The 25,792-nt window shown below is 38.7% G+C and overlaps 1 protein-coding gene across 6 annotated transcripts in view; it reads right to left on the bottom strand.

The window, feature by feature from the left end:
• The window catches only part of LOC111563330 (myocyte-specific enhancer factor 2A-like), a 67,679-nt gene that overhangs the window by 23,119 nt on the left and 18,768 nt on the right, over positions 1-25,792 (bottom strand). For 4 of the 6 annotated variants that reach the window (XM_023262366.3, XM_055012636.1, XM_023262365.3 and 1 more), the window contains 2 exons: positions 18,332-18,525; positions 11,028-11,231 (listed from right to left, as the gene is read on the bottom strand). In XM_023262366.3, the coding sequence (XP_023118134.2) occupies positions 11,028-11,231; positions 18,332-18,385 (258 nt within the window). In that variant the 5' untranslated portion in view covers positions 18,386-18,525. Of the gene's footprint in view, positions 1-11,027; positions 11,232-18,331; positions 18,526-19,227; positions 19,465-25,792 lie in introns of those variants that run through there. The other 2 variants (XM_055012633.1, XM_055012626.1) reach the window with 2 other exon arrangements.

Consider the following 25,792-nt stretch of genomic DNA (forward strand, 5'->3'; position numbering starts at 1 on the left):
GTTAGTCACTTTGCAACAGAATTCTAAACAGCTGATGGTGTTAAGTTGCTCCCATTGTTTTGCTTTACTTTTGGAGCAACATTTCCATGGACTTCTCAGACAAGATGTGAAAGCGGCTCTTTCCATGCGACTGACTGACTTTAGAGCTCTGAGGATTGTCCACTGTACAGACTGTTGTTTAAATTGATTACTTTTAGACCACAATTTTGGTATGATTCTAGGAATGGTAATAACTGTCAGCCAGCTGGTCCACTACTTAACCAACCATGTATTGGTGGTGAAAGAGTGATGGAAAAATTGCTTGGTATGCAGGTATTTGATATGATGGTCCTAGACTCATTGCCTTTACTTCTCTAAATACCCATTCTGAACCAGGAAAAACCTTATATGGCAATGAGTCTAGCATCATCATTCTAGGAATGGCATTATCTGCCAGTCAGTCGGTCCAGTACTTTGGTTCACACGAAAACATCTCAGCAATGAGTTGTCTGTGGAGACATTTAACTCAAAACAACAAATTTTAAGCAAATGGTGGTACACAAACTAAGCCTTTATTGCTAATCCACCAAACAGAAATAGAGATATTTCACTGGGTACAGGAAAAGGCTGACCTTCTGTGGTGCTACATAACAACCGTGGGATCACCAAAGCCAGTTCATTGTTGATATATTTTTGTGTGAACCAAAGTACTGGACCGACTGACTGGAAAATGTTACCATCGGTCCATGTTCAGTAAAGGCAATGAGTCTAGCATCATCAGGTCAAATACCTGCATAAAAAGAAATTTTTCCATCACCTTTTAACCACCAATACATGGTTGGTTAAATACATCAACATACTCAGCCTGCATATACATAAGAAATAAATCTTAATCTTAGTTAACTGTACTACTGTAGAAAGAATGAGACTTAATCTGCAAAACATGTGACATACAATTAATATACACTACTGTTCAAAAGTTTGAGGTCATGGAAACAATTTCATGTTGTCCATGAAAACTCACACTTTTATTCATGTGCTAACATAATTGCACAAGGATTTTCTAATCATCAATTAGCCTTTCAACACCATTAGCTAACACAATGTAGCATTAGAACACAGGAGTGGTGGTTGCTGGAAATGGGCTTCTGTACCCCTATGTGGATATTCCATTAAAAATCAATTGTTTCCAGCTAGAATGGTCTGATTAATTTAATGTCATCTTCATTGAAAAAAATTGCTTTTCTTTCAAAAATAAGGACATTTCTACGTGACCCCAAACTTTTGAACAATAGTGTATGTTTCAGTAAGTTTAAGTTTACATTATCAAGTTAGCTTAAACAAGAAACTGAAACACATTCATGATCATTTTCTAGAGGTCACTGATGTGATACTCTGCATTACTATGAAACACAATTATTGCCTCCTCACAGAAGTATAATGTACAAATAAAAAAAAAGCTTCATCATTTTACATGTATAGTAGCATCATACCTGAGTTCATGCATTAACCAGACATCATTTGCCTACAGTTTCTTGAGTTCCTGTTCAATTTGTTTGACTTAATGAGCTCTGAAGCAGTGTGTAGACCAAACGTTAAGGGCAGCCTTCATCCAGAGACACTGTTCCACATAGCAGATTTCCTCATCTGTATTCACACCAGTCTTTTAAACACAATGAACTAGAGTAAGCACATATTATATTAGCGTGCCTGGAACAACTTTGGGTTTGGTTGGGTGTTTATTGAGGCGCAGGGTGGATAGACAGGGAAATAGAAGGCTAAGAGTGGCTGTTAATGTATCACTGAACACCATTGAGAGTAAGCCGTCAAATATGATTCATTAGTGCAAACTCCTCAGTCTGTAGAAGATGACATTACGGTTGGCAGTACAGCTAAGACAAATATCTCCAGCACTGCAGATAAAGCAGTAATGGTAAAGAAACGCAGCTTTAAGGATAGAAAAAATCTCAGTTTAGAACTGCATTTTGGTTAAGCTTAGTTTAAAGGCCAGGAGCCAATGTAAACATCATCCATCCAAAAAGGAAAAAAAATACATTACATCAATACTATTACAACATTATTGTTATTATAATAAAAATGTATGTTCACATACATGAAAAGAGGATGTGGAACTGAAATGCGTGATATTAATAAACAACAGAAAACTGTTTTCACGATAAAATCTAGATTTAATTGGAACCTCAAACCACAATGAATTTGTCATTTTTTATTATAACAGTTCTAAATAAATATTCTGCTAATGGTTTATTAATTTCTAACTCCGGTTGCAACACTCTGGAATTATGAAAAAGGTTTTACATCTCATCAGAACTTTGACATGTTGATCATTTGATAAGACGAGACCCTGCTTAAACAACACAAGGTATACTACATGTTTAGTTTTTAATCATTTGCAATTTGAGGTTATTTTTCTCATAGACATAATTTGCTTTGTAATAACCAATGATAAGTTCTTAAGAAGGTAAAAAGTTCACAAGTTTAGAGAAATTAGTGAAGTTCAGCAAATACTGTCTGCTGTGGAATGAGGTGAAATGAGATTGGTGAAAGTGATACAAAAGTTTGCAAAATAGTAAAGTTTCGGTCCTTAGCATCAAAGCAATGAGCTTAAAAACACTGAAACTCTACATTAGACTTGAGTGGTCAAAAAAAACCTGTATGATGGCACATTTCAAATATGTAGATTCAACATGTGTCCTGGATTGTATCAAAAGCAATATATTATTCCCACTGTAAATACAATGATGCCAAGCATGGAACTGGCGCCATCAGTTACTTTAGAAAGATTAGGTTTAGATAATTGGTTTAGAATACGGACGGATGAATTGATGGATGTTAATTTACAGCACCTGGACTTTGGTAGAGGAATCATTGCAAAAAAAATCAAATCATACCAACATCATGCAAGCCTGGAAGATGAGGTAATTTCTCTGGTATTCATCCCCTTATCCCTGCTATTCATTACGGTACATTGCATGTCATAGCGTGAAAAGGACAGACTGACAGATCAACAGGCGAGCCAGCTGACTGTCTGTCCACCACATGTCCTCTGCATTCCCAGACAATCGTAGTTACTCGAAGCTTTACACGCACACTCGCAAGTCTATTTTCACCACAGGCTGGAAACACTACCGTCACAACTGGTGACCACTTAAGACGTCGCACGCTCAGTTCCTATTCAGTTGAATGGTTACTCAACACTCTAGTAAACTCTAAGCTGTACAGTTTAACATTACAAAGGGCACACGTTTTTTTTTGTTTTTGTACTGTTTAATTTAAGCTGTACCTAATTCCGTCACCCTGTGTTTTTGTTGAACCCTTTGATAATTATTCCACTTTGTCTAATTATGATACATTATGTGAATTACACAAGCAATTACTTGCTATTAGTCAAAATGACTAGTGGCAAACACATTATCCATCAGTGATTTCAAATTCTGTCAATTATAGATAACATGGCTGCCACAAACACTCTGACACACACAGTAAAGAAAAAAAGACAACACAAAATGCACCCAAATTTGCATAACTCTTGCAACAAGTTTAGTTCCATCATCAGTGATTGTCTGAAGGAATCTATCCATCCATTCATTATCTATACACCACTTAATCCTCATTATTGCAGGAGGCTGGAGTCTATCCCAGCTGACTCAGGGTAAAGGCAGGGGACACCCTAGACAGGTCACCAGTCTATCACAGGGCTACACATAGAGATGAACAATCACACTCACATTTACACCTACAGACAATTTAGAGTTACTAATTAACCTCAGCATGTTTTTGGACTGTGGGAGGAAGCCAGAGAACCCAAAGAAAACCTATGCATGCAGAGGGAGAACATGCAAACGCCATGCAGAAAGATTGTGGGAAGGCCGGGACACAAACCGGGGATCTTCTAGCTTCAAGGCGAAAGCGCTAACAACCAAGCCACTGTGCAGGAAACTTAATAAAATAAATATAGCCCTCTGGAAGAATCATACTGTGTATTCTGTTCAGCCAACGACAAATGCCAGTGACAAGTTTATCCACACACAAGAGTCTGTTAGTTCAATATACAAATTAGACTGTAACATTCATTGCTTATTTCTTGCAACGGATAGGAAGAGCTAAGATCTTGTGCTTGCGCCGGTAAACCAGTGCAGTATCACATATCTGTTTTATGACAACAAGATTGCTGATGGGGAAGTGTTGTGATACATAACCTTACACTGTGACATCGTCATAAAATGACACTGGAATGTGTCTGTGTATACAAGAAGCCCAACAATGATGTTAAAGTATTAACCTCTGCTTTCATGGGCTACAATCTAATGTCTGCCATGAGAAAATAAACTCAGGCACAGAGCCTCAGCTTGGCTGCTAATTTGGATCAAATGATCACACAACTGTCTGATGAACGGACTTCAACCTGCAAACCTGCAGTTGGTATACATACTTTTGGCCTGCCAAGTACTTGGCCAAAATATACACAACTCCAGAAATGCAACATTCCAGCAATGATATTCAGAGCATAATGACTCTGCAATCACTGTTAGTAACATGAGGAGATGTAAGTCAAACTGTGGCAGATGGGAAGTTTTCAGTTGCTCAGCATTGGGAGTTTGTTAGTATACAATGTTTCTCTGATTCAGGTGTGAACTCTGCTTGACTTTACAACAAAAGGAAAGCTGTTTTTTTTTAAGAGAACAGCTGTTACAAATCATGCAATCACCCCAGTGTCATCATATGTTCCTACCATCTTAAGGAAGGTTTAAAGTTCATCCGTAAAGTCCCAGTTCCTATGATATAGGTTGACAATGTTGTTTTCTTTACAGAATTGACAGTGGACCGCATGAAGGCAGAGACAGACAGAGTAAACACAAGATAGAAAGGTCCAGTGGGATTTTGGCCAACATCCACAGGGATATAAGTGTCTCCACAGATGCTGGTTTAAACCACTACACCATGTCTCGGCACAGAGGGCTATCTTAAAGTGTCTGTAGAGGATCTGAGAGTGTGTGTCTCCTTATCATCTCAAATGTCAAAGTTTGCTTTAGCGGCTCTCCAAAGGCATCTGGATCATGGCCATCATGAGGCACGAGCTGCACTGCTAAGCATCTTAACATGTTGCTGTTGGGGCTGCATCAAAGATAAAATAGGGCCCCTTCTTTCCCTGGAGCGAGTGTTTTAAAGTCGGGTGATTGCCCTATTGGCCAAGAACAGGCCAGGCACACGACTGCTTGAGATGTGATCCGACACATCTCTGCCAAAACTCTCACACTTTCAAAGAGGGGAGCACACACGCTTTCTACACATGTTCTGTATGAAGCATCCGATCATACAAAACTAAACCAATTCAGCTGCTTTGCTGTTTGACACAGTGTCAAGTTTCATTGTACTGTAGTTTTCTCCTTCTGTTATGGTTTTCATTGGTTTCTGGGTTCTGCATGCTGGCACGACTACGCTGCATATCTTGGACAGCTGCTGTGTTGTTGTTGAAACTCAACTCTGCTGGACACAAACCTGTCTTAATTATGGTGACAAAAGTAATCTGTCAAAGAGAGTAGTTGACCAGTGAGGACTTTGTAGCTGTTGTAGCTGGCAGCTCATCATTAAAAAAAATAAAAATCTCAGAGTTTCCACCACAATTTCATGTTGACATTACTATTACCCCAATACGGAAATAAATCTGTAGTGTATTTCAAAAGAATAGGTTCCAACTTATAACATCAGTATTGGTAACTTGCAAACCTGTATGTCAGAAGCACTAAAAACATGTCATGATATTGCTTCAGTTTTAACACTGTTAACCAATATTAACTGTCACTGATTAATTCTGTGACTATATGCAGGTCAGTGTCATTGTTCCAGTCATGATGTATTGTGTGTAGTGCTGTGGCTACAGGACTAATTGATGTGAGTTCTAGCACTGGTCATGTCCCATCACCACAACTGGACCCATGAGAGAGACTGCCAATGCTAGCTGAACTGAAATAACAGGAACAACGAAAGACAGGTCTAGGTTAGGTGGAACCAGTGGGTATCACTTCATAACTTTGTATTTTAAATGGAAAGCAAGCTTCAGAGTACAACTGGTACTCACAAGTGCTGAATGTTGAGGGACAACTGTGAGGGATAGTTTGACATTTGCTTTCTTGCCAAGAGATAGCTCAGAAGATCAATTCCACTATTGTATGTCTATGGTAGATATGAAGCAACATCAAGCAGCCACTTAGCTTAGCTTGGCACAAGTTCAAATAGAGAACGGGGGGACACAGGTGGAAACAGCTAGCCTATCTGTTAGCCTCTGTAAAAATCTGAGTACAAAAACACCATGTAGTTTAACAGGGGGTTATGAGCCTGACTATTCCTCGGCAACTGTGGTAGGAAAATCAGCGTGCTATCAATCTTTTCCTCTTGGTCACAAGGAGCAAACAAATGGGCTTATATCCCTAAATGGTAAACTATCCATTAAAAATTCTAATAGTGGACGGCTAATTATGAATGGCACGAGACGTGATACTTCAGTATACTTCAGATACTTCACTTTATCAGAAAAATTCTGATAATGTGGTAGTGCTCGTTTTTAATGGTAACAAACATCCAAAATGACCCTGTTTATGTCATCAGTAGGTTGATGGAGATAGTGATTTCTGCAGAGTGTCAATGTTGTCAAGTGCAGGTGGAGCAACAGGTCTGCTGGAACTGTGCAGAAAAAACACCTCACAAGGCTATGTATGGAAATATTTTGTGTTTGATCAGGGCCTAATTATAGATGGCCAAAAGTCAGAATGCAAACAGTGTCACTGCTAGCTCCTCAAAGACAAATATCCAGATTTGTACACAGAAATCAAGCTGAGAGAATTTGTTAATTTATAATAACAGCATGTATTCAGAATGTTCATATCTGAAATGTTACTGTTTGTGATAACCGCATCCATTATGAAAATGCTCTTCAGTGTTCACACAGGCTAACGTTAGCTCGTTTAGGCTAATGTAGCAGTAGCTAATAACGTGAACTGGGTGCTGCTGTCAAACCAGCCTGTCAACATATAGAGCTGCGTGTGTGTTAGGATGCTGTGTGCAGCAGCCTCTGTGAGTTTCATTGAGCTATACCTGATAACTAAAATCTCCACGTTCTTTTCACAACATCAGCATGAACAGGATGCTAAGCAAGAGAGACAGGCATAACGCAGACCAACACACACAGCTAAATCTGAAGCTTTTTAGTGGTACCGACAATAAGACAAGGACACTTCAAAGTCTTAACAAGGAAACTGGATGAGTGAGCTTTAATGCAGCACTGTTTGTTTTAAACACTTGAAAGTTACATTACACTGCTTTTTCAGGTTAATGTTTTTTTCACATATGTATTGCACCTAACCTATATATTAACTGCCTTTTATTTTAGGTGCCAGGACACTGCAGGAAAGATGCTAATCCATCCATCCATTATCTATACATCACTTAATCCTCACTAGGGTCGCAGTGGGGCTGGAGTCTATCCCAGCTGACTTAGGGTGAAGACAGGGACACCCTGGACAGGTCAGCAGTCTATCACAGGACTACATACAGAAACAAACAAGCACACTCATGTTCATACCTACGAACAATTTAGAGTTAACAATTAACCTCAGCATGTTTTTGGACTGTGGGAGAAACCGGAGAAAACCCATGCATGCACAAGGAGAACATGCAAACTCCATGTAGAAAGAATCCAGGCCCAGGCCGACACACAAACTGGGGATCTTCTAGGCCAAAGTGCAAACCACCAAGCCACTGTGTAACTCGAAAGAGGTTAATGCCAACAAAAAAAAAAAATTGACTGTTTTGTATATTTTTGCAACATTGTTTTGTCTTAAATAACAGTACTGGCTTTTGTTAAAACTTGAGGGCATCACCGAACATAACTGGCTCGCAGAAAACACCCCAGTTGATGCCATGGATAAGATTCCCACAAATATGATGTCTGACAATGAATCAGCAATTCTTTGAAAATGATAAGAGAGCAACAACTGCAGCATCATTGTAGTTGTTAGGTCCTCAAAAAAAAATTTAACTTAAAAAAAGATGTTTAACTTACCAAACACAATAAATAGATACAGCATGCTGAGAGCAGCAGACATTCAGTCTGCGACAAAGAAACTTGTGAGTTATTAGCATGTTTAAGAGAGAGTGATCAGCAAAAAATTTTCCATTAAACAATGATATTATATCCAAAGGTTTTCACCAACCCCTCCCAACATGGGACATCTGTTGCAGCCCATGGGTTTGCACTCTTCACATAATCAAATTTCATTCTTAAATGTTGCAAATGGACTGACCGGTATGTAAAAGACCAACCTCTCAGTTTTCAGGCTTTGATTGAAACAGATTGCCTGTCTGCGTGACATTTGCGGGAATAAACAAATAAAGGCCTAAAGCAGGCAAATCAAGCCTAACTAATGGCTTGTCGTGCTTACACAGGTGTCTGCTTGTGGTTAACAGCAGGAGAGCACACATGAATATAATCTTTAGAATCATTATGGCCAATAATAATGATGCATATGAATAATCTCTACCACTGTTATCACTACATCTAAATGGATGAATTCAGCATTCAACAGTTATAATGTTTAGACAGGCTTTACAGATTCCCAGGCATGTTCCTGTTTATCCCTAACATTATACTGGCTTCAGGCTTTAGTTCCCTTTTTTAGTCCTGTGACAAAAGCTGCCCTTGAGAAAGAATGTGAAATTTACTTGGGAAGAATAAAAGTTTGTGACACTGCTAAGACCATGGACACCAAGTAAGGACAGAAGACAGATGGAAAAAACATGGCTGGATTCTCCGGAAACAAATATGAGCACTGGAGCTCCACTCTTTTTCAGGAAGGGGAAACAGGCACTTTGAAAATAAACAGTTAGTTTGGGAACTTTAGTTTCCTTTACAGCTGAATGTTTGGTGCAATGTGTATTTGTGTGTATTTGGGAGAGAGAGTAGAAGTCGTAAATTCAGGCTCTCAGAAAAGTAAACACACATTAGAAGCTTACATAAACAGCTAGAACGTGAGTCACGATGACCATTCATTTTTAATGGCAGTGGCAGTGAGTACGTGCTGTGAAAACAGGACAGTGCTGCTCAGGGACTGTGACACAACACTGTCAGCATCACCACAATGATGTAGGACTCCACAGAAAGGGTAGATGGCTGGATCTTATCGCTGAAACCATGTCTCCAGAAGGCCTGCCAAGGCTGGTGTGTGTTAATGCTGTTATTGTAGTCTCACAGATTTAGAGGACAAACCTGTTTCGTTAGATACTTACTATTTCTTATGTTTCTACTTGCTGTGTTTCGATCAACTACAAAACTAAAAACTGTGGAAAATTTAGACATTGAAAAGAACAACTGATTAAGTTTTAAACTTAAAACATTTACTTTGTAATTTCTAACTGATAACAACAACAAAAACACCAACAACAACAACAACAAAAACATGGAAAACATTAAATACCAGGAATGTCTCTAGGGATAGTGAAGATCTGAGGCTTAGACCTGCAATCTTTGAATGACTCTAGGGTTATATATTTTTGATAAATAATGCATTATATAGAAATTGCAAAAAATAACCAGTAGCATATCTGGCCACTGTTCTAAAAAAATCTATACTACATAATATAATCCAAGACAACATAGCTACCACACACCAATAGAAAAATTATATTCTTCTGTTCCTGTTGACACAGGTCACATTTTGCACTAAATTGTGTTTCTAATATTCTTCCCCTCTCACGTTTGGAAAGGAGTGAAAAGCATTAGAAAACATTTTTTCTTATAATGCAGCTCAGTACAACACCACTATAAAATCCAACCTCTATAATAAACACACAGTTAAATGAATCCTTACATCCAATGCAGAACATGGAGTTTGCCCTGTGTGTGTGTCGCTGTAAAGAACAAAGAACACCACAGTAAGCCTAAGGAACAAAGAAAATACACTACAATAAACTGAGCCATACCAAATAATTTAACGGAAAGTCAACTTTTATTAGCTGCTTACTTTGATATAACCACTGCCCCACTATCTATTGTATCACTGCAGTTATACAATAGACAGTGGGGCAGCTGGCAGTTACTAAAGATAGCCTTCAAAACAAATTTACATTGAGCAACAATACGTTTCTGCTTTCTTCAAGTTCAGTTTGTGTTGTGTTTCCGCTCAGTGACTGCAGGAGAAGTGAAGACAATTTAGGTTGTAGTGTCCAGTACACGGTTGTAAACATGCTATCATTATAACACAAAACAAGTTCTAGCCACATTCTGAGGAAGACCAAGGATTTTTTGTCAAAGATAATAGATTGATCCATCCATATTTTAACAAATATTTCAGTCACTCGGTGTTTAAAAGAAGAACAAGTAAATGATTTATTATCAGCTGCCACTGAATGTCCAGACTGTGTAATGTTATGTATTACAACATGCCTGTGGGCCACTCGTTGCTTTGGGATGTGTTTTGCATTGTGTGTAGTCCATCCAGTTAAGCATTTGTGTTCCATTGAGTGACAAAGACACATTTAATGTATTTTAAGATGTAATTTCGATTTCCAGTTATAAAAAAACAAGACAACATTAAAAGATGCAACAGCTGAAAGAGTTCTACCGGAACCTCTGGTGTTATGCTTTCTAGGAATTAATCTCTCTAAAACACAACTGCAATCATTTCCTTCTCTAATCCTCTAAATGGATGCTAAAAGCGTCTGTCCATGCAAAAAACGCTATCCCCTTGGCATGAATGCATGTGTCTGCACTATCAAATTACAAAAGCGCTGAAATAGCATATCTGTGCTAGCACGAATGTTCATGCAAAATGAGCAGTTGCATGTGATGTATATTTGCATGACGCAGTCACAACAACTGAGTGCAACAGCATAACAGGTGTCAACAGTTTTTTTTCTACTAACATTTGTCACATAAAAGGCCTATACTGGGTACCAGGTCAGGTCAAAGTTCTCAAAAGACAACAGAAGAACTGACATGAGTTAGAGATTACGAAAAAATTTTGACCACGTACCTCTACGATGTCAGAGTTGGTTCTGCTCTCGTGGGGTTCGTTGTACTCGGTGTATTTCAGCAGGACTTTGTCCATGTCGGTGCTAGCATACTGAAACAGCTTGTTGGAGCCATTGAAAATTATGAGGGCAATTTCACAGTCACACAGAACACTCAACTCATAGGCCTTCTTCATCAGACCGAACTTCCTCTTCATGAAAGTCACCTGGAAAACAGAACCAAACATTAAACGATTTTTCCGCAACAAGAGACTGGCTGTTACGAGTTAGAATCTACGCACATCATACTGTGCATGTCAGTGTTTGCTCAGAGCCAAAGTCTGAACCAACCATCAAGTGTTTCACATTATTATGTGTACACTGAATATATTTAAAGTTCATCTGCGGTCACTGATTAGACCGTTGAAAACTCATGTCTGTGTATCAGTGGTACAAATTATACCGCTGGAAACAGAATGAAACTTGATAAGACCTGATTACAGTACAATTAAGATATTTTTTTATCATTCATGACCAGATTTTTAAAAATTATTCTCCTTTTAGTCAATGCAATCTAAGTAGTCAATCTAATGGCAGCAAGACACATAATCCAGTGTGCATTCTTTTGTAGCCTCTAACTTAAAGGATATGGTGTGCACCATCAAAGTGTGGTGCAAATCACAAATTTGTAATGGCATAAATAATTTCTTTCAGGCATTTAGGTGCCCTCACCCCCCCAAAAAACCAAAACATGATAATGGGCTAATGAACTCAGTGGCAGAATGAGCCACTGACACATACACAGTGACTAACAGACGTCTATAGTCTTGAAAGAAAAGAGAAGATGAAAATGTGTATCACACAGGAAGGAGACAGTGAGGAGTGGTGATGGTCTCTCTGTGTTATGGGCCTTATCTTTGAGGCTCTCTGCAGCTGCTGATCAGGTGGATTAGGTGCAGCTGCGAGAGCCTCACACCTGCAGCTCTTACAATCAGCTGCTATAAAGACCGACTTCACACGGCACGGGATGTGGGTTTGGACTGCCGTAGTCGTGAGAGACACCGGGACGTGCAAAGTTCGGCGAAGACCCTGCAGCCTGCGGGAGCAGCCTGTTTTCCCCCAGCCGTCCTTCGGAGGAAGGACGTGGACCCCTGCCACCCCATTAGAGAGAGGGCGTGGACCTTTCACCCCAGGACTGCCCCAATTGGCCGGCGTGAGCCCACCCGGCTGCCGCTCTCTTGAGCCTGACTCTTCCTGTTCCAGCTAGTAAGTACTGGTCGTTGTTAATTTCATTATTATTTTGAACAATAAATTCTGTTTAGACCTGCCTTCCGACTCCTCTGGTGATCTCACTTTGGGTTTGAAATTCCACACGTCCCGTGAGACTCTGTGTCAGATCTGAATTCCCAAAAGAGGGTGGCGATTGCATGTGAATTTGCTGGAATATTACTGTTTGAGTGGATAGGAAATGTGGGTTGGGAAAGCTACTGAGTAATATTTTCTCCTCTCCTAATGATAACAGTCAAGGTGACAAGCCTTAATAATAATCAGTAAGGGAGGGGCTGTGCATAAACCTTTCCTGGAGAAATACAGCTCAAAAACACCCCAAGCATATACTGTGATATTGTACTACGGTACCAAAAATGATAACAGTCATCCTTGGCCCGTCCATGTTCCTTTAAACCATAAAGCTAAAATGTATTGCTTGGCGTGGACCCCTTACAGCTCTCAATAAACCCACACACAACCCACAAGCCACACATGGATCATACACTCTCAAGACTTTTTTGGTATGTAGTTCACTCCTTGCAGTGAATCACCTCTTATCTGTGTATGTCTTCCTTCAATCATAGCTTCTGGGATCCTGACTCATATCTCATATCTAGGATCTTTCTTAGACTCTTGCAGTTTAAAATGTTCAAAGTATCAAGTGTATTTTATGGGGCTCTTGCTTTTTGCCTATACAGTTGGCTCTGTAACTCAGTCTTCTATTGCTGGCAGCTGAACAGTTTTACTGGAGCAGTAAAGTTCAGGTCTTTGCTCAAAGCATCACATCAGCAGTGAGTGACAATGGTTAAGAGTCTCAATTATTCAAGCAGTCTAGTCCTACAAATTCTGAACACTGACATGGACCACAGTAATTTGCAATCTAAGCAGACATATAAACTATTCAAAAGGCTTAGTATTTCTTGTTTCAAGTTGGTGTTCTGCCAAATTTAGCAATTCAATGTGGGGAATTTTAAATTATCCTATAAACCTGATTAGGTGAGGGTTTACGGGCATTTCAGCGACCCGTGGTTGCATTCCATTAATCTCTTAAAAAACATCCACTCATATCCCATACTTTCCTGCTCTTCTTGCTCTTGCATGCTTTTGAAATTAAGAAAAATTAAAAACCTCTATATACCCTGGCATTGTACTACTCTTTACATTCTATTGCACTTCACTATTTTTACTGGTTATTCATTGGTCACTGGAACATCCCCTCAACCAAAAGTCCATCATGACCAAACAAGAAATTATGCTTAGTCCAAGTTTGACAAAAATGAGTCTAAAAACTGATATATCCTTGTTGTCCAGTGACTATTTTCAGTGATTTTTAGGTTTTTAGATTACCTATAAGATGAACAGCTTCTGTGGGATGAGATAACTGTCATGTATCTTTGGCTAAAGAAAAATACTAACAACATCTTCAATTGTCACAGTGACTGTGTCATTGCTGAAATGTCTGCAATAGTCAGTGTATTTTGCAGTCCGTCATTCTACAATATTCATTTATGGTAGCAGGGTCCACCATTCCCTCAGAGGTTTTGAGGGATTCACTGGACGATCTACAGCATGTTCTCTCTAGTTTCTGCTCATGCTAACCTACTGCTGCTGCTTCACAAGAAAAGCATTCAGTTGAAACACAGGTGGTTCCATCGTGAAGGACACATAAAACATTGAGGTTGTCACTGAGGTTAGGGCTTACAGCAAGAATGCACATACAAGACAATTAGTTTTCTTTCATTTGTGATTTAACAAAGTCATGGAACAACAAATAGAAACCCATGTTAGATAAAGGCTATTACAACAATGTGCATTTGTTTGGCTGCTCTGTAAACACTGATAAAGCAGTTGCTCTTCAGTCATATTTCTAAGAGAGTTCTGTATGCTGTATTAAACAGCACTTGAGGTTTCTAAAATTTTATTGGAAGGTTAATGATTGTAATTTAGTTTTTTTCTTATTTTATTAAAAGCTAACTTTTGGTGAAAACACACGGAGTATAAAACAGTGCCTTCCAAAGAAAACTGTCGTGTTTTTATGGTAGATAAAATGTCTGGAACCTAGTGACTTATAGCTGCCCTCCCTTTTCAAACTCACTTGAAGGCTTTTACTCTCTGACTAAAAGCCATCAACTGTAGAGTTTTATTATATATGCATGACAGCATTGTGGCTTTTTCTTTTTTATAGTATAGAGAGCCAGAAAGACATGAGCTGTTAACAAATCATTTAAACACCGAACAAAAGTTTACATGCACTTGCAAAGACTATGTATATTACGACAGTCTTGAGTTTCCAATGACTCCTAGAACTCTTAATTTTCTATTATTTAATCAGTAAAATGCATGTGAATATATATAACATACATATTGATGTAGAAAGTTGTGTTCATCAACTGTTCTTAGTGGAATGACCTCCTATCTTCTTGTGAGTGATTATGATTGACTATAGCTGCTAACTCCTCTAAACAAATTTAAATAGGGCCCATTTGATACACTCATGAGACTCAGATCTGAAGAACCAAATCATTGGCTTGGAAAAGCAAGGAAAGTCACTCAGTTATTTTAAAGCTTTAGATACCAAAATCATCAAATGTTTTTAAGTATATAGTGCATGGCACAGTTGTGTCACTCCAACGATCAGGAAGAAAATGCAAACTATTATTTGCTGAGAGACAATTGGTCAGGATGGACAAGCATCAACCGAGAATCCCCAAAAAGCAGGTCTGCAAAAAATAAGAAGCTGCTCGACTACAGGTGTCAGTGTCTACAGTTAGTCATCATGCTTTACATAACTATGGGCTGAGAGGCTGTGCAAAAATCAAACTCTATCTTCAGAAGCAGCACTTTAAAGCTCAACTGAAGTTTGGTGATGATCACTTGGCCAAAGAAAAGGCCTTCTAGAGGAAGGTTCTGCATGTCAAATGGAAAAATAACTTGAGCTATGCTAGCCACAGTGACCAGAAAAAATGTTTGGAGGAAAGAAAATGAGGCCTTTAACACCAAAAACACCATACCTACTGTTAAGCATGGTGGGTGTAGTATTATGCTCTAGAGCTGTTTTGCTGCAAGTGGAATGGGTGATTTACACAAAGTAAATGGAATAATTAAAGAATCGTCCTAAAACCATCAACCAGAACATTGGATCTTGGACGTAGTTGGGTGTTCTGACAAGACAATGACCCCAAAAACACATCAGAAGTGGTAAAGAAATACCTAATCAGGCTAGAATGAAGGTTTTAGACTGGTCTATCCAAACCACATCAATAACCTGAGGACTACGCTGAAGAGACCATTATGTCAGAAGCCAAAACATTTAGTTTAACTGTACCAGTTCTGTCAAACTAAGTGGTCAAAGATACAACCAGAAGCTTGTGGATGGCTACTAACAGTGCCAAATTGAGGTGAAAATGGCCAAGGGATATTTAACTAAATATTAGCATTGTTGTGTGTATAATTTTCACCCAGCAGATTCTGTCATACTTCCAGAAGACCAGTAATAAATCTTTTCTGACAAAGGTACAAGTGTTTCAATGATTTCATCATAGAAAACGAGGAATTCTAGGAAGCACTGGGAACTCAAGAATGCCGTGATATGATATGTGAGGTCTTTACAAGTGTATAAAAACTTTTGTACAGGACTGTATATATTTGTTTCTCCCTGTGTCCTTTCTCCAAGTGTCCCTGGTCCCAGAGCTGGATGCTTCAGATCTGCAGTTGCTGTCCCACCAACTGGCTTAGTCTCCATCATGTCCACTGTGGGATTCTGCTGCTGACCTTCCTCCAGCCCACTGCTTCCAGCTGCCCATTTCCACCAGTCGACTCTGCATCACCCTCACTATATTTGATATGCTCATCTACACACTGCTTGAATTTTACTACCAGCTATATATGTAGTATTTTTAAGGCCAGAGCCGTACACCATAACAGTAAACTATGAATCAATTTCAATGTTAGCTTGTACTTTGTACGTATCATCTAGCTTATCATACATGTATCCATCTGTGTGTTATATGTTCCTTGTTCCCCATCCCCCTCTTCTCCCATCCCTCCCCTTATCTACCTCTCTACCTGTACCTCTCTACCTCTTCTGTCCCTCTCAACCCAAATAAAATTTAATTGAACTGAATTGAATTATATAGTCATAAAAGTGCCCTTTCCTTTATATATATATTTTAACATTAACATTTTGTCCCAGAAGAAGTGATTTAATGTCATCTGTCTCCAGTACAATTTAATTTATTTTCAAAATGTCTGAGGAGCAATGTGGCCTTAGCCAAACTCCCCAATGTTCCAGTTGGGATGCAAACATAACCAACAAGCCAAGTTCAAGTTCAACCAAGCTGAACAATGGCACTAATTCCAGAAACATTGAAGACAATCATTAAAAAATATTGAAAACTTATTACATAACTACAATTAATGACAGTGGTAAAATGGACACCACAGTTCTCATTATGATGCTAGGGCAGTTAATATTTGTTTGTTTTTGTTTTGCTTTTAATGTTATTTCTTAAATTAGATTGAAGATTTATCCAACATTTGTCAAGTATGATTTGCAAATAGAATTCTGTGGGAAGACATGACAAAGAACTACACTGTTCTTCTTTTAGAATATGTGGAGGCTAATAGTTGCTGTGTTGCTACTGTATCTCTCACTACAGTAATATCGGTGCTATACAATCTGTATGTGTGACAAAATAAAAAAGAGGAAAAACTGCTAATAACGCTTGATGTGCTTGACAGATAAAACAAGAACACAAGTCAGCTACCCAAAATAGAGTACAAGAACCTAAATATACGGCAGACTGCTGTGATAGTGCACACCAGACAACTAAAGTAGTGTCTATCTAAAAATGCTTTGGCCAAGACAACCAAACATCAAATATAAACATCATCCCAGATATTTATTTTCCAGCCACATCCCTATTTCCAGAGCCTGCAACTTACTTCCAGACAGGCTGGTATTTGTTGTGCTGTTGGGGGTGATATATATAGAGGAGACAGACAGCGAGGGATTCCAGTGGGTAGCAGTGTGGCTGCGTAAGGAGACGGTGAGGAGAGAAGGCCACTGTGTGTCCCTAACACTGACCCACCCTGCTAATGACAGGGTGCTCTCCGGACCCAGCTAACCCCAAATTACTGCCCTCGCCACCAGCTGTGACCACTGAACTCTCCAAAGTGAAATGACTTAGAGAAACCTTTAGAGGCTCCTTAGACTGAAAGCAAAGGAGATTTGCTAAAGGTTCCTTGAGGGATCCTTATTTATGAACCTGTCAGCACTTGACCACTTGACTATACATATACACACATACACACACACACACACACACACACACACACACACACACACACACACACACACACACACACACACACACACACACACACATATATGTATATGTATATAGATAGATAGATAGATAGATAGATAGATAGATAGATAGATATAGTTCCATGAAAATTCACACTTTTATTCACGTGCTAACATAACTGCACATAGGTTTTCTTATCATCAATTAGCCTTTCAACACCATTAGCTAACACAATGTAGCATTAGAACACAGGAGTGATGGTTGCTGGAAATGTTCCTCTGTACTCCTATGGAGATATTCCATTAAAAATCAGCCGTTTCCAGCTAGAATAGTCATTTACCACATTAACAATGTCTAGACTGTATTTCTGATTCATTTAATGTTATCTTCATAAAAAAAATGCTTTTCTTTCAAAAATAAGGACATTTCTAAGTGACCCCAAACTTTTGAACGGTAGTGTATGTAAAAAATAAACACAACAATCGCAGGTTATCCCAACAATCCCACACACCAACACATGAGCTATCGTGAAAACTGAACAAAAATAATTCCAAAACTTCAACTAGATGTTGATTTCCAAGACAAAAACACACTGTTTTCTTTTCAGAGTAGCACCAGGGATAAGGGACAGTTCACCAGTCTTTGAGCGTAGAAGGTTCTTACTTAGAGATTTCTGTTCAGAGAGCAAACAACACATAATTGATTGTAAGATTAAATGTAAGGAGACAGGAGAAGGAGAAGACACTGACCTGTCGGTTCCTCTCATCTACAATCCGGGTGATCTGAATCTTCTTCCTCCCCATTGCCAAAACAACTTCCACTAACAGCCGAAGAAGAATATCAGCGGGCTCCAAGTAGTTAAGAATTCAAGAGCCAGTCCTTAACACATAGTCCCAATGTCAGTTACTGTTTCTGGCATCCGGCATCAGCTGGGCATGGTTTGCTGAAACAGAGACAGAGGAACAGTCAGCTTAAACCTACTGTAAATTAGATATCACAATATGAATACAGACAAACAGTTATATTCAGCAAAGCAAATTCAAATACTTGCACAAATCACACAGTTGAAGTTCACAAAAGCATCACAAAGCAGAAGGTCATAGATTCCCTGAATTCAGACAACCAAACGCAGGTCATTTACAAGACTGAAGGTAATATCAAGACATTCAGTTTTCTCCTTGAACAGAATCAATAGTGATAAATGCATCATCAATACAGCTTATAGTTAGTTACATTAATATAGCTATTGGTATGTGCCAAAGAGTACATGGCAACACATTATAATATGCACCAGCTGATTTGGAAATGTTCAGGCTTTTCTCTTCAGTTTTGTACTGTAAATTCCTTTGGCATTGCTGACTCCACTAGCATAATACAAATGAGCACACCAGCTACTAAAGTTTTCACCCGATAGCAAGAATCTTCATCAAGAGCACACAAAGCACACCAATTTCACTGACCCACCAGCAGGATGTGTGATCTCTCATCACCAACTTCACATCACCAAGAGCCACTTTCAAAATCCTTTCAACTTCAGAGATTTTTAGAATCTGTGACTACTGGATTTACATTAAACAGACAAAAAAGAAACATCAACAGCAGACATTGATAAATGCAAAGAGAAAAAAAAAGTTAATCTACACACCTTGAACTGTACAGCAGGCTCCAAACTCTCTTTCATCTGTAGCAGTAAATTCAGCCCTGCCGTCTCATGTGAACTCACCACTGACTTTCCTGCTTTCTCCTCCTGCAGGAGTGCCCACCTGCCTTGCTGTGTCCCTCCTCTCTTCGGTCTCAGTGTTTCTGAGCCCTGCCTTCCCCCAGAGCTCCTTAGCTCTTTCCTAATCTCTTCTGATCTGGGAGGAGGCAGAGAGTGAGACGAAGCCAGGCTTTATCCTAACCCTCCCTGGATTATTGCAGCATGTGGAGCCCAGAGCTGAGCCACCAAAACCCCCACTGCAAAACCAGTTTACAGAGTTGTGAGATAGGAAATAAAATTCCTTCCCCAGAAATATTTCATTTGTGACTTTGCTGATATAAATTAAGCCTATATATTAAAAAGATAGTATATCTATAAATTATAAAAGAGAACACGGTTGAGTGTCAGTCACATAAATGCCACACACAACAGATGAATGAATAATAAACTAAATGAAATTAAAAATCCTATTTTTATTTAAAATTAATCTGAAGTCTAGTTGCTATTTCCCCCAATGACTTCTTTAGCCTGGTATGGTTCTATTTAAGTGATTGCTTGACAGAATGCATTTTACATTTGTCCTTTGTCATATGTCCTTGAATATTTAAAGTTAACTTACATGTAATGACAATATAGGTTGCATGTTGTTGTTCGAACGCTTCCAGTTCACCACCAGCTCAGATTCCTGCTGACCCTGCCAAGTCAGTTCAGAATACACACTGCAACAGACAAAGACTCCTTGCAAATTTAGGATTTAAAGGCCACAAGGATTTATCTGTTTTACAATCTGGGTTTTTAATGGAAAGATACAAATATTTTAAAATGAGAAAGAAAAATCCTTTCCACCATACTATCCTCTATAAACATTTCTGCAATTATTTCTTTCAGTCTGTGTTTTAAAGAGATGGTTTAGTTTAATTGCTATGTATCACTTTATGGTCTATGCCCTGGTCTAGTAGGAGCATCACTGAAGGAAGGAAACAACTTTTTAAACTTCCATCCATCCATCCATTATCTATACACCGCTTAATCCTCATTAGGGTCGTGGGGGGGGGGGCTGGAGTCTATCCCAGCTGACTCAGGTGAAGGCAGGGGACACCCTAGACAGGTCGCCAGTCTGTCGCAGGGCTACATATATAGACAAACAAGCACTCACACATTCACACCTACGGGCAATTTAGAATGATCAATTAACCTCAGCATATTTTTGGACTGTGGGAGGAAGCCGGAGTACCCGGAAAAAACCCACACATGCACAGGGAGAACATGCAAACTCCATGCAGAAAGATCCCGGGAAAGCCGGGACGCGAACCAGGGATCTTCTCGCTGCAAGGCGAAAGTGCTAACCACTACACCACTGTGCAGCCCAACTTTTTAAACTTGAAATATTTAATTTATTGAGCCAATAATAATGTGGTCATCTGCTAAAAAACAATGCATTTAGAAGAATTGATCAAGTGTGAGAGATGAACACTGAATCACAATGATCACACTGACTGAAAACTGTTCCCTCAGCTGCTAGGATTGGACAGCTGAGATGGGACTAACATAATTAACACTGTCACTAGCGCCAACACCAGCATTAAATATTGCCTAGTACTTCTCATGTACTGTGACTAGTTAAAATGTTTACTTAGTTGTTTTTTTATTCAGTGTCGAATGCATAGATTCTTAGACGTGAAATCTTTAGTCTTCGTGATTAATAATACAGTCTTAGGACTTCAGTAGTGGTATATATGGGTATATATTTGAGTAACTGTATTTGGTGAGATACTACAATAGAAATGTTTCCTAACCATGTGTCTATTTTTACTCGACCAAGGAACGCAGCGGAGTTATGTGGTGATCTGTTTGTCTGTATGTTCGCAATATTACTCAAAAATGGACAAACAGATTTGGATGAAATTTTCACGAAGGTCAGAAATGATATAAGGACCAAGTGATAAGACTTTGGCAGTGATACGGCCTATAGTCTGGATCCACAGATTTGTTAAAGATTTCTGTATCATTGTGGCACGGCGTCTCGGTAACTATGACTACAAGTGAACACTACATCAGCTGCCTGCTGACGATCACATGATTGCGATCCTACTACAAATCGCCCGCTGCGAACTCATCGGGATATATCTGTTGGGAAATCATACAAGGAACAACTGATTAAATTGTGGGGCTGTTTCCGAGTTCCATCAATTCCCACCACCCACTACATATTTAGGTCAAGCAATTTGGTATCCTTACATAAGGTACACACGCATAACACACACCTGTGCTCAGTGCAAGGTCATTTTGTTTGTGTGTACATCTATATTAGATGGTCATATTCTATGGTGCTGTGATTTCTGATCATCGATAACAAACAAATGCTGCAATTCTAAAAATAAAAATGCTGCATTTCTGGCAATACCATACAGGGGAATGAACAACCTTGATGGAGTACTTTGCTCTCTGAGTGCTTTTCTCGTTCCTTTTGTAGGACATAAAGCATAGTTTCAAACTGTTGTAAAGGTTTGTCTAGTCATAACTTTAATTTTAAAAAATCAAACAATACTTTAAAAAATACAAAAATGCACTGACTTTTTACACTGGCGAAAAGTTTGCAAAATTACAAAATACCTCCCACAATGTACCTTCTTACCAAAAATAATTCTATTGACACTATGGGGAAATTGACATTTATTTTAAGTTCAAATAGATTAGAGAGATACATGCTGGAATAATGGTGTGTGGCTCAAGTGTTTAGCCAAGCACACATTTTTTGAACTGCCTTGAAGCTAATCTCTTATGCTGATTGTGCTGTGTTATTAGAGACTATATTTGTTCTGTAAAACAATGCTTTTAAAAGTTTGGTTTTTTTTAAAGAACATTGAGAATAAAATAAAATTGCTGCCTAGATTGTGATCCTGGGCAAAGTTTTTTGAGCGTAGGAACATTAACATTTATCAACCACAGCATTAAAACCACTGACAGGTAACGTGAATAAGACACAGGGGTTTTTTCTTTGGTTCCTTCCCACTATCGGATGTTGGATTCTCTGCTCTCTGCTTAAAATTCACAAGGTCTTCACCTTACTATATTAAGTACTATAAAATGACATATTTTGTGAATTGGTACAAAATAAACAAAACTTAATTGTATTGAAAACTCACTGTCTCATTTCAATTGCAGCTGTCAAGTGGTTGGTATATTAAGCAGCAAGAGAAACGTTCAGTTCCTGAGGATCTGAGTGACTTTAATAAGGGCCAAACTGTGATGGCTATAGAGGACTGTGTCAGGGCATCACCAAAATAGTAGGTTTTGTGGAGTATTCCCAGTAGGCAGTAGTTAGTACATATGATAAATAGTCCTACTACAATGACTAAAAAGGCTTGCATTGTGTTGTGAATGAAGGATATTGGGAGAAAAGAAAATACATACAAGGAAACATTTTGCTAACAGGACTGCCCTGTAGAGCAACTGAACAATCTGTTCTACATTTCTTGTACATGTGCTTCCCAGACGCATTGCCCTGACCAATGCAGATGTAATATGCTAGTGTGGCAGAAACTCTATCTGGCTGACATAAAAATCAATACAAACCAGAGCAATGAGCCAACAGGCTGTAGCAACCAGCACTCACAATAAAATCTACAAGGCTGAGCTACACACTGGAATGATACATCCACAAGGAAAGTTACACCGAATGTAATAAAATGAGTGGCCAAATTAAAGACATTTTACAGGAATTTGAGCTATGCTTCATACAGTAATGACTGACTAAAATGCTCGGGTTTTGCAAAGTATCCTCTTGAGGTCTGTCAGGTTAGACATTAACATGGATATGTACCCCTTGGAAGTAAAATTATACACATTAACACCGGGCCTGAAAACTGATTGAACATCAGTGAAACATCTCTGTTGTTTTCTAATTTACATTTGCTCTGACCTTCTCAGTGCCTCTCTTTAACTTTTAAATACCCGCCAACCCTCTGGATGCAAGAAGTGCTAAGCCCCGGAGCGAACCTCACAACTAAAGACCCTCCTCGTTATCTCATCCATGAAATCCAATTCCTGTGGATCTTTGAAAGCGTGACCATGCTTTGTGAGGGTATGAAACACACTTTTCCAAGGTTGGATTGCACAGGATTTTCTATCTATTATACCATTACAAAAGCAGAATCTGACACAGTCAATGGGTTTCCATCTAAAATATTTGTACACATAAAGTATACTGAATATTGTGCATGACCACTTGGTAAGCAGAAAAAAAAGTTTTCTTCTGTTTGCTAAATACAACTGTCAATTTGCTAAACCTTTACCTCAACTCTGAGATATATGACAGCTGACAGCATTTCTTTTTTTTTTTTTTTTTTTTTTTTAACAAAAAAGTGACTGCAAATTTATTACTCTGTTCTTCTGTGTTTGTTGTTTGCCTGTTTGAAGTTAAATAAGGAAATATTTCTTGAATTAAGTGTTCAAACTCAGATTTTTTCATACTTTGATCACAAAAACAGGATCCCTGCTTATGGCAAATCTGAACAGTTCAAAATTTTGTGAAAAACGCTAATTACTGGACGCCTCGGTAGCTCAACTGGTTGAGCGGGTGACCCATAAACAGGGTCCATAGTTCCTGATGCAGTAGCCATGGGTTTGAGTCTGACCCACAGCCATTTGCTGCATGTTCTTCCCCCACTTTTCTGACTCTCTCTCCACTGTCCTCTATTATAAAGGCAAAGAAAATAATAATAAAAATAATAATAATTTAAAAAATTAAAAATGCTAAATATCTTTCTTACTATTCTTACATAAGTTTGCAACAGCTGGAGGCACAGCTTCGCATAAAGCGAGAAATACTGTTGGTTGACAGCGAAGCTGACCAAATCTGTCCATATGGAACAAAATCCATCTTGTCATCACTGTCAAAACATGGTTGTTTTTAAACCTCACATATAAAACAAGTTATGATAGGTTAATTGATGGGCTTTAGAGGTGCTGGTAGCTGAATTTTGTTACTTTGGATAGACCCAGGTTAGCCCCTACCACCATTTTCCACTCTTTCAACTTAGCTAAAATAGTCAGCAGCTGACTGACACTTCAATACAAATCTTTTTTACTAACTCATAGAGGAAGTGAATGAGCGTAATCTCCAAAATGTCCAAAACTGCTCTTTTAAAAGCGAATCTCTTAAATACACCTATTGTAGTGCATTTGAGCAAGGTGCTTTAGCAAGGAACTCTCTTCTCCTCTCAAGTGCTGACAGTCAAAGTCCATGACCTATGACTGTATTGGCAATGCTGAAAGAGATGAAGACTTGAGCAGGACTTTGAAACAAAAGTAATGAACTACAGTGTTCACAAAAACCTTGAAGGAATAAATGATGGTTAAATATTAATTTTTTTTCCTGAAATAACTAATAACAACCAACTCATTCAAAATGATTTTTGAATAACTTTTCACAAACAGTGTGTGTCTTGTAATCTCAAATGCATCTGTCATTACAAGTAACAAAAACAGTAATTATTACCACACTATGAGGGCAGCAGGATTCAACAGAGCTTAGATAAAGCACATTGCAAGATTCTGGTTCGTTCTGTCAAAGAGATTATTTTCTCTTTCATGATCTGTCTGTTTGGAGGGGGCATTGGTTGGAATCACACTTGATCCACCACAACACACATGAACAGTAATGTTTTCTAGTTTGTCAAACATTGTTTTTATTAAAGTATCTAAACTAACTTAAACTGAGCATAAAAGTAGAGTGGGCTTCCAACAGACAACAGACAAACCACAGAGCAAATCATCTTTATGCTACACTTCATGAATCAGTAGAATTACAGCCTTGTGGTTGTATGTCTCTGCCAACCAGTCAAGTTGCAGTGTACATCCATGTCTGTTCACAGTACAGTAAGACTATAGCGAAGACTGATAAGCTGTAATGTGATTTTTTAAAAAAGTGAATCAAAATTGAAGTCATGATAGAAAAAAGAAAACGCTTCAAATATTAATGTTGCTGCACAGAAGCTAGGAAGTTTACAACATAGATGCTTCACAAATATCCTGAAGCCAGCAGCACAGAAGACCTACATAAACACCAGGGTTTTGTAGTGGGCAGCAAAGATTAGTGTCAACAATTCAGTATTTGACCAACTGAAATATGGTCAGAATCCCTATCTGTCCTTAAGCTATGGTGCAGAATAATGGCCAAAGGAGTGTTTTGCACAGAATAATGATATACGATATCATCATGTTATCTTATAACACATTAGTGTGAAATTTGGTGGACCTTTAACCTCTGCCATCCTAATTCTAATTGGTTGGTCCTTGAGTCCAAGTGGATGCTTGTCCCAAATTTGAAGAGCTTCCCAAAGGATATATCACATCCAGTGGAATCATGGAAATGGGATGGAAAGACAGACATGCAATGCAACAACATAGTGCCTCTGGTCGCAGCTGTCAAAGGCAGTGAGGCATTATAACTAACTTACAGTATAAAACAGAAAATTCAAGCACCACATACACTAGCATTGGTTTGGTT

This window comes from Amphiprion ocellaris, chromosome 1, assembly GCF_022539595.1.
Source record: "Amphiprion ocellaris isolate individual 3 ecotype Okinawa chromosome 1, ASM2253959v1, whole genome shotgun sequence".
NCBI classification, from domain to species: domain Eukaryota; kingdom Metazoa; phylum Chordata; class Actinopteri; family Pomacentridae; genus Amphiprion; species Amphiprion ocellaris.